The sequence below is a fragment of the Ricinus communis genome, chromosome 2, assembly GCF_019578655.1.
Source record: "Ricinus communis isolate WT05 ecotype wild-type chromosome 2, ASM1957865v1, whole genome shotgun sequence".
In the NCBI taxonomy this organism is placed as follows: Eukaryota; Viridiplantae; Streptophyta; class Magnoliopsida; order Malpighiales; family Euphorbiaceae; genus Ricinus; species Ricinus communis.
In genome coordinates this window covers 22,901,691-22,911,007 of record NC_063257.1, presented here as the reverse complement: position 1 = coordinate 22,911,007, position 9,317 = coordinate 22,901,691, and the positions used below count along the sequence as shown (strand labels likewise).

The following is a 9,317-nucleotide window of genomic DNA, read 5'->3' as shown; positions in this document are numbered from 1 at the left end:
AATATAAAAGATAAAAATAAATAAAAAATATTAAATTTACTATTTAAATTAAATATCATAACTAACTTGTGCTAAAAATGAAATTTTACTATAATTTGACAATAAAATTAATTTTAGACGAATGTGATACTTACTAATAAATTCAAGGATCAAATTATAATATTAAATTACTAGTTTAGTCCTTCTTTTAGCATATAAATAAATCAAAATAAATTTATTAAAACTCAAAAAGGTTTTGATATAATAAAAAAAAATATAGAATTAGACCAAACTTCAACCAAACTTCAAAGGTAAATGATATCTAACCCAATATTATAGTAATGTATTATGTTTATTATATAATATATGATAATTAATAAATTATTTTTCTAATTAAATAATAATTTTAATTCTAAAAATAATATTTTAATTATATTTTTATATTATTTAACTAATAGATTAATTCATTAATTATACAATAATTTCTAATCCTAAAAGAATATTAATAATACCTGTAATGTATATATAATGAATAATAAATATTTTAAATAATCTATATTTATTACATTAATAAAATTTTAATTATCTTAAATTTTATTAAAAATATACTTAAAAATATTTTATAATATTATTATTTTCTAAATATGATAAATAATTATAAAATACTAAACATTCATTAGATTTTATTTTATAAACTCATTTTAAAATTTTATTTATAATAAAAAATAATAATAATAGCTTGTAACGGAATAAAAGACTATTTATAATTATAATGAATGTTATTTATTGTTGTTGTTATTGTTATTGTTGTTATTATTATTATTATTATTATTATTATTATTATTATTGTTTTACTGTTTATTCAAGCGACTAGGGTTTAAGGCAAACTAGGCAATGCAAAACGACATCGTCTTGCACGAAATTTTCCCACAGGCAGCCGAGAAGAAAACAGCGAAGGAGGACCTTTTTCCGCTAATAAGTGGAGCCTTTCTTTCCATTTGAACATTCGAGAGGCACACGAACTCCAGTGAGAGCTTCAGTTCATCATTTCTAGAAAATCAAAATCCCTAAAATCTTCCACATCACTCGCAGATCTAATCTAGGGTTTACTCTGTAGTCCATCGAAATAGAAATGGCGATCTCTGCACAAACTCCTGACATTCTAGGTGAACGACAGTCAGGCCAGGACGTTCGCACTCAGAATGGTTCTTACTCTCTCTCTCTCTCTCTCTCTCTCTCTCTCCCTACTTATCTCTTTTTAAATGCACTTCTAGAGCTTCAATTGTTTGTTTTCCTCTTTCGCTTACACTTTCTCTATATTCCTATAGATTTTTTTTTGTGTTCTTCGCGACTTCACTAAAGTGATTTCTTGTCTTATTAGTGATGGCGTGTCAAGCTGTAGCTAACATTGTCAAATCTTCACTTGGCCCTGTTGGTCTAGACAAGGTAGAAATCTGCTAACTGATAGTTGTTTGGCTGCTTGGGCAATGATAATTTCTTCCATGTTTGTCAAAATCTTCAACTGATTATTGCATCTATGAAACTTTCTTTCAAAAAACTTATGCGGGCATTTGTTTCCCTGTTTTATTAGATGTATATTGCCTAACCGTCCTTCGTTTATGATTTACTTGTTACAGATGTTGGTAGATGATATTGGTGATGTAACAATTACCAATGATGGTGCCACAATTCTTAAGATGTTGGAAGTAGAGCACCCAGCTGCCAAGGTGGATATATTTCGATTCTGTTCTTTTCTAAATGCCCTATTATATTGTGATTTTTCCTGCCTTTATTTTTTGTGGTTGTTTAACTTTAACATTCAACATATTTAGGTGCTTGTGGAGTTGGCAGAGCTTCAGGACCGAGAAGTTGGAGATGGAACAACTTCAGTTGTTATTGTCGCTGCAGAGTTGCTTAAGGTAATTGCAGCTTATGCTACAAGTCTAGTTAAAAGCGAAATGCGCACTCAAGGCGATATCGCCTTGAAGCACGCTTGCCTGAATGAAGGTAGGCGCACAATCTCTAAAAGAATTAATTGGCAATATAGCCAAAATACATAAATCTTTAGCAAACAAAAATCTAGTAAGATAAAGCTTGTGAGAAGTCACTCCATGGGAAAATTCGTATAACATTTAAAAATGTAAAATATGGAATTATTTAGGAATAAAGATAAAGTTTAGTGTGCCATAGTAGAAGAGTTTTATCACCTAAGTGGTGCCATAGTTTGTTATATTTAGCAATATTTTTAAACCCGGCCCGGACTTCGACCAGGTCAGGTCAAGGGTCAAAGGTTCAATTCAGGTCGAACTGGGGTCGAACTAGTATTTTTTAAATATGTATTAAATATTTATAAAATCATAAAATTAATAGCTTTTATGCTACAAATTATAAATATATTAAATTACATCAAATTTACTAAATTTTATTAACATTATAATAAAATTAATATATTCAATGGGTTTTAGAGCTGACCGAACCAGAACATGCTCTGGTTCACGGTTCAACAGGCCGGGCCCGGCCGGGTTTGATAACTATGATATTTAGCAAACTAGATATAACAAACTGCCGACTATGTTTAAATTGTTAAAAATAAACTGATCACCTCTTAAAAGAGGCGCTTGATGTATTAAAAGCGATGGCCCCTGTAGCACCTGACTTGTGTGCCTGCATGCACAAGGTGACACATTTGACTATGTTGCTAACTTGCTATTCTGTCAATTGGGTTATTTTTGGAAGTTGTAGCTTATATTTTCTCTTTCAGATGGATGTTAGAAGTTTCATGATGTTTTTAGAGGGAATGGAAATTCATAATTGGATCATAATTTTTGCAGAGAGCAAATGATCTGGTGAGGAATAAGATTCACCCAACATCAATTATCAGCGGATACAGAGTGAGTCCCTCTCTTCTTTTTCTCATGTTATATCATTTCTGTCAACTTTTTGTAAATATCTGCAGCCTCATACCTGGCATGATTTATCAATTGCATTTTGTCCCAACTGACTTTTGTTTTGCAATGTCTGTTTTTTCTGGACAGCTTGCTATGAGGGAAGCATGTAAATATGTTGATGAAAAACTGGCAGTGAAGGTAAGGCTCCTTTCAATGTATTATCAGATACATACTTTGGATCATTATACACATGGATTGCCTTTGAAAGCAGTTGCATTAGTCTTGTTAAACTGCCTTACTGCTTATCCCTGTGGGCTGTGGCAAAGATACACATTCACAAATATTATGTGATGGGTTTTCACTAGTTCCAAGTGGTGTATAAGTGATCCAAGTTTTAATGACTATACCTGATAAATCCACAAATGGTAGTCATTCTGATGTGCTTAATTTCAGTACTTTTCTTATTCCATCTACTATAGGTATCAGGATATTTGGAATAAATGCGAAGAATATTTTTCATTGTTGATTGTTGATGCTATGCCTCAATTTCTGTCTGCTACAGTGATGTATTCCTTAAAATAATCTGTTTAGTGTATCCTGATGTTAACTAGTCCTATTGATTCTCATAGGTTGAAAAGCTCGGAAAAGATTCTCTAGTAAACTGTGCCAAGACAAGCATGTCCTCAAAGTTGATAGCTGGCGACAGTGATTTCTTTGCAAATCTGGTATGCTAATTGTTTTTCAAAGTAATGTGGGTTTATTGTCCTGATGGGATTTTTTTTTATTCATTGGTAAGGCTCCTGATGGGATTATGTGCTGGTTATATCTGATAAAATGTCATGAGCTGAAATTATGAAAGCTTATGTCTATACATCTTTCTGTCCCAAATTATTTAAATGAGTCGAGCAGTTAGGTTCCAAACTCTTGGATCCATGCCTATAGTGTAAACTTTTTGAGCAAAATAATTAACTTGTCTTTGGCTGAGGCAACCTTATTGTATCTATTTTTCTATATCTATTCTGCTAGTAGTATTAAACTCGCTGTTTGCTAGTATTTGCCTTCTCCATTTAAGAGTGTTTCTTGATGGGAATGTATGAAATCTGCTTGTGAATTATTATATGCCTTCTTTATGCATTATGTTCTTTACAGATAGAGTAGTTGAGGAGCTTGCATGCTTGTGTTTGACTATTGATTTATGTAATGAATTTCTTCATAGGTTGTAGATGCTGTACAAGCTGTCAAGATGACGAATGCACGAGGGGAAATTAAATACCCAATCAAGGTTAGTCATACTTTTGCTTCAATATGTTGACCATGAAAGTTTCTTGTACCTGCTTATGTAACAGACATTGGTGGCAATTTAGCCTATTTACTGATCTGTGTTTTGTGCTTCCTGTCTTCATAACAATTTATATAATCAGTAGGTTGGTTTTATCACCTGTGGTTCTATCAAATTGGTAAGGTACATTTTGATGGTTCTGATGTCCTAATTGCTTGTTTGATATTACAGAGTATCAATATTTTGAAGGCTCATGGACAAAGTGCAAAAGATAGCTACCTGTTGAATGGCTATGCCTTGAATACTGGCCGTGCTGCTCAAGGAATGCCTACAAGAGTTGCACCTGCTAAAATTGCATGTCTTGACTTCAATCTTCAGAAGACAAAGATGCAATTGGGTGTACAAGTTTTAGTCACTGATCCCAGGGAGCTTGAGAAAATTCGTCAAAGGTGAGTCAACAATAGGCCTCAGATTCTTTTGAGAAATCTATGTGCAAGATTACAAATTAGGTTTCCACAGGCATATTTTGATAATCTGTGTATATACTTCATGAATTTGGTGCGATCATGATAGTAAATAGCTGTTAGTTGTGCCTTTACAGAGAAGTTGATATGACAAAGGAACGTATTGAGAAACTCTTAAAAGCTGGAGCAAATGTTGTTTTAACAACCAAAGGAATTGATGACATGGCTCTTAAGGTTACCACTATTATACATGTTTACAACTGCTCTCCATCTTGCTCGAGCAGTATGCATTTAGCTCTTGTTGAACTTTTTATTTATTTATATTTTTCTATTATAGTATTTTGTGGAGGCTGGGGCTATTGCTGTCAGACGTGTTCGAAAAGAAGATATGCGCCATGTTGCCAAGGCCACGGGTGGAACGATGGTATTTCTTCTATCCCTGCAGTGATTATAATCATTAATATCTTTCTTTGAGCATATTAGCTATTGTTTTTCTAGGAGGGATTCTTAATGATCTTGTTCACCACCATCTAAATTAAGTCTACATTCTTCCACCAAAAATAATTTATTAAACCCAAAACTTCTTATGCCTTAGAGGCTACAACCATTATGAAGAGAATTAAACCAATATCAGTTGGACTCTGACATTACTCTAAAATTAGAAAAATATAAACAACTAAAAAGCTATCTAATACTAATTAGGACTATAATATTAACTGAAATAAGAAATTGTAAATAGGGACTAAAAGGGTTAACTATAATTAAAGTTCCTAAAATAATATTAAATTTCCTAAATAAGAATTTACAAGAAAATTCTGAATTTCAAAATTAAAAATTAAATCTCTAAATGTAGTCTTCCTTGACTGCATCACACACCAAAACCAATTTTATCACCTAAAACTTGCTATAGCTTAAAGGCTACAACTGTTATATAGAGAATTAAACCTGTACTGATTAGGACTCTTGACATAATTCTGAATAAAATTAAAATAAACAACTAAAAAGGAACTTTATACTAATTAGGAATAAAATACTAAACAAAATAGGAGAACCTTTTAAAACTAAAGGGGTTAGATATTTCTAAGTATAGTAAACGTTTCCAAATAATTTTAAATTTGAACTTTCTAAATAAGAATTTATAAGAAAATTCTTTATTTCAAAATATAAAAAAATCCCTAAATCCAGTCCCTTGAGTGTACCATTAAGATATCTTCTTTGCTCAATGGCTTGAAGATTTTTGGATTCTTAAAATAAAACCTATTGATGCATTTTTCATTGAGAATCACTGTTGTGTTTATCTATTTAATACTTAGTACCTTTTGCTTGTTTGAATTGGCTCGGTGTCATTTATGCTATAATTTGTTATACATTGCTTCCCACTAATTTTTTGGCCATTTTATGTTGTTAAGTATATGTTCTAATTTGGTATACATGTAGGTTTCAACGTTTGCTGATATGGAAGGAGACGAAACATTTGATCCATCACTTCTTGGATATGCTGATGAAGTTGTGGAAGAGCGCATTGCTGATGACGACGTAATTATGATAAAGGGGACAAAATCTACAAGTGCGGTGTGTGATTTGCTTTAAAAGTCTTGCATCTTAATAGTTCTGATAGTAGACCTATATGTTAAATCTTTGGCTATATCCATTAAAAAGCATGATGTATTGTAAGTGCAGTAATCTGTTGCTACATTTCAGTGCAACCTATCCATGCTAAAAACTGAAATTGGTCAACAAAATGAAGGAAGAAGTGGAACCACTTCCTTTTGCATTTTGAATTTGTATATAATGAGTTTAAATTAATGGCTGTTATTATCACCTTCAGTTATCTGATTGATTATTGTATGCTCAGGTATCCTTAATTCTTAGAGGAGCAAATGACTATATGCTGGATGAGATGGATAGAGCTCTGCATGATGCTTTATGTATTGTGAAAAGGACCCTTGAATCTAATACGGTAAATTTGATACTCACTGATTACAATTGCGCTATATGTTTTAAATTTTAAAATCCAACCTTGTCTGAAAAATTCAATTTGATAATGCTGCATCTAGGAACTATGCCATTGCTTTTTGATTATGGTTGCATTGTGTTAAGAGAATATTAAGTATGACTACAAGTGCTAGATTTGTATTTTTCTTTTTTTTTTTTTTTTTTGGGTTTTGATTTTGATGTTGAAATCTCTAGATAATAAATGTAGTTCAAGATCCTTGTTTCCTTTTCCTAGTTCATACAGTTGGAGTTGCCAGATTAGGATGGTAATGGTGTCAATTTAATTGCTCAGGGTACATAAGTTGGTTATGTGTTATCATTTGCCGATAAGTGAAATGACAGAAGGTGTTTGAGAATGAAGATTTGGTCAGATGGTTGCTAGCCTTTAATTGGAATTTATCTTTAAATAGAAAAGGAAAGAGATAGAGTGAAGCTTGGTCATAGAGTAGTTGAAACTTGAAAATTCTGCTGTTGGACATGTCATCACTACAGGGATTGCTTTTAGGTTCCTGATTCACCTGAGCCAGAGTGCTTGAAACGGCTAAGTTAAAAGTATTTTCACAGGCTGAAGCAGGGAGTAACGGACCTGAACCCAACACATAGACCATTCTACTTCCTCATGAATCAAATGCTTAAGAGTTTGAGGCCCATTGCAGTTGCAATGGCCTTCAGGAAAGAATCTGAAAATTACATTGGGAAAATAAATGGGACAATGCATACTTGGACGCCTAAACTTTGATCATTTAGTCACTTCAACACTTTAACTTTCAGTTTGACCTAACAAATACCTCATCCTTATTTTTTATATTCTATTAAACATTTCTAGTTTTCGTTTTAACCTAACAGACATTTGAACTTTATTTAATGATAACATTAAAGCACCTATGCATAATACACGTGGACATGTCAAATAAAGTCACATGTCAAAAAGTGTTTAAATATTATAAAAAATACAAGTTGAGGTATTTATTAGGTTAAATTGAACGTTAAGGTGTTAAAATGACTAAATCGTCAATGTTCAAGTTTCTAAATATGCATTTAGCCGAAAATTCTTTATTTTATTTTGTCAAGTGATAGTTTTGATGGATAAAGAACATATGCAAAGATTTCCTTTGTTTTGTTTATTAGTCATTTGTGTGTATGACAGGTAGTAGCAGGTGGAGGGGCAGTTGAATCTGCCTTATCTGTGTATTTGGAGTATCTTGCTACAACTCTAGGATCTCGAGAGCAGTTGGCAATTGCGGAGTTCGCCGAATCTTTGCTAATCATACCAAAGGTTTAGTATAAAATATTATTGCACAACATATGAGATTTTTCCTTCCCTTCATCATATGAAGCTTATAATGTGGACAGTAATGACGTGCATCTGGCACAGGTACTTGCTGTCAATGCTGCCAAGGATGCCACAGAGTTAGTTGCAAAACTAAGGGCTTATCACCACACTGCGCAAACAAAGGCTGATAAAAAACACTTGTCCAGGTATTATGGTTCAGCTTTTAGAACTTTCCACCTTATTTTACCTGGAAGGATCTCCTGGAGGAGCAACATGCTTGATACAATTGGCATTTTGATTATCCTTACCTCTTCGTGCTGCTTCACCTTCATGTTATACTTGTATTTTTTAATTAAAAGTAGATATCTGGGAGAAATGTATAAAGTTTCCCTTTTCTCCCCTTTCCTTTTCCACTCGGCTCTCACACATTATGTCTGGCTTCCACTTAAATGTCGCAGCATGGGACTAGATCTTTCAAGGGGCACCATCCGTAACAACTTAGAAGCTGGAGTCATCGAGCCTGCAATGAGCAAAGTGAAGATAATTCAGGTAATAGCTTGGGAGAACACAAATATAATATTTTATGCAATGTATAATGCCAACAAGCAGTCTCTGAATGATGGTTGATTTCTTGTTAGTTTGCCACGGAAGCAGCCATAACAATTCTCCGGATTGATGACATGATCAAGCTTATCAAAGACCAAAGTCAAAACGATCAGGAATAGGTACTATATTCTTTTTTTTTTTCATCGATATCTCTGGCGAGTAGCAAGAAGGGAGTAGGGGAATGGGAAATCTGTTGTGCATTGTTTGAAGATTTTTGGTTTAGGTTGGATTGTTTGTTGTGCCCTCGAGTATAAACACATTGAACGTCTTCTCTAGAATCACCTTTACAGTAAAACACAAAGCAATGCCTTTTCTTTGTGCGTATTAATGCACTACTAATCCGCTTAGTGAACAAGTAGCAAGAAGCTGGTGGCTCCTGCCATTTTTGTCAATTTTATTTTTCTGTGGTTTCTTTCCGGTGATTATGGTACATTGAGATTAATCAGGCGTTAATTATGGTTCAAATTTTAAATCACATGCGTATATTTTTTACTTTTTCCCTTGCAATTTCTGAACCAGAAGTCTTTTGGTTAGACCTGATAAAGGGCCTGAATAGGTTCATGGTTCGTTTATAAGTAGAAATGTGAACTTTCTCATAGAAAATGGTCGCTGGGTTATGGTCTCGGTTTATTATGCTTTTGGTATGATTTGGCCTGCTTCCAATTGTATATTTTAATTTAAAAATTTTAACTTTTTAAAGAAAAATTAAATTTACTACACCTTTTGATTTGTCTATTTTTTATATTTTATAATCTATAATTCATGAAAGTTAAGAATTACAGTTTGATTTTGTTAGTTATTTTATTTAGATCAAAATTAAGTTTTAATTTCTT

The 9,317-nt window shown here is 32.7% G+C and overlaps 1 protein-coding gene across 1 annotated transcript; it reads left to right on the top strand.

The window, feature by feature from the left end:
• The first annotated feature begins 930 nt into the window (after positions 1-930).
• Positions 931-8,956, top strand: LOC8289778 (T-complex protein 1 subunit alpha). The gene is made up of 17 exons (XM_002524583.4): positions 931-1,184; positions 1,361-1,425; positions 1,617-1,706; positions 1,812-1,898; positions 2,811-2,870; positions 3,015-3,065; positions 3,497-3,592; positions 4,084-4,149; positions 4,378-4,595; positions 4,748-4,844; positions 4,948-5,034; positions 6,048-6,182; positions 6,466-6,570; positions 7,753-7,881; positions 7,981-8,084; positions 8,337-8,427; positions 8,517-8,956. Exons 1-17 carry the CDS (start codon positions 1,112-1,114, stop codon positions 8,601-8,603), a joined length of 1,641 nt encoding a protein of 546 aa, XP_002524629.1. The 5' UTR covers positions 931-1,111; the 3' UTR covers positions 8,604-8,956.
• The last annotated feature ends 361 nt before the right edge of the window (positions 8,957-9,317 follow it).

Bases quoted from the DNA above. Each gene is read 5' to 3' on its own strand.
- LOC8289778 (XM_002524583.4), top strand. From the start codon at position 1,112: ATGGCGATCTCTGCACAAACTCCTGACATTCTAGGTGAACGACAGTCA. The intron at 1,185-1,360 runs GTTCTTACTCTC...TTGTCTTATTAG, and splicing joins GGACGTTCGCACTCAGAATG to TGATGGCGTGTCAAGCTGTA. The intron at 4,150-4,377 runs GTTAGTCATACT...TTGATATTACAG, and splicing joins AAATTAAATACCCAATCAAG to AGTATCAATATTTTGAAGGC.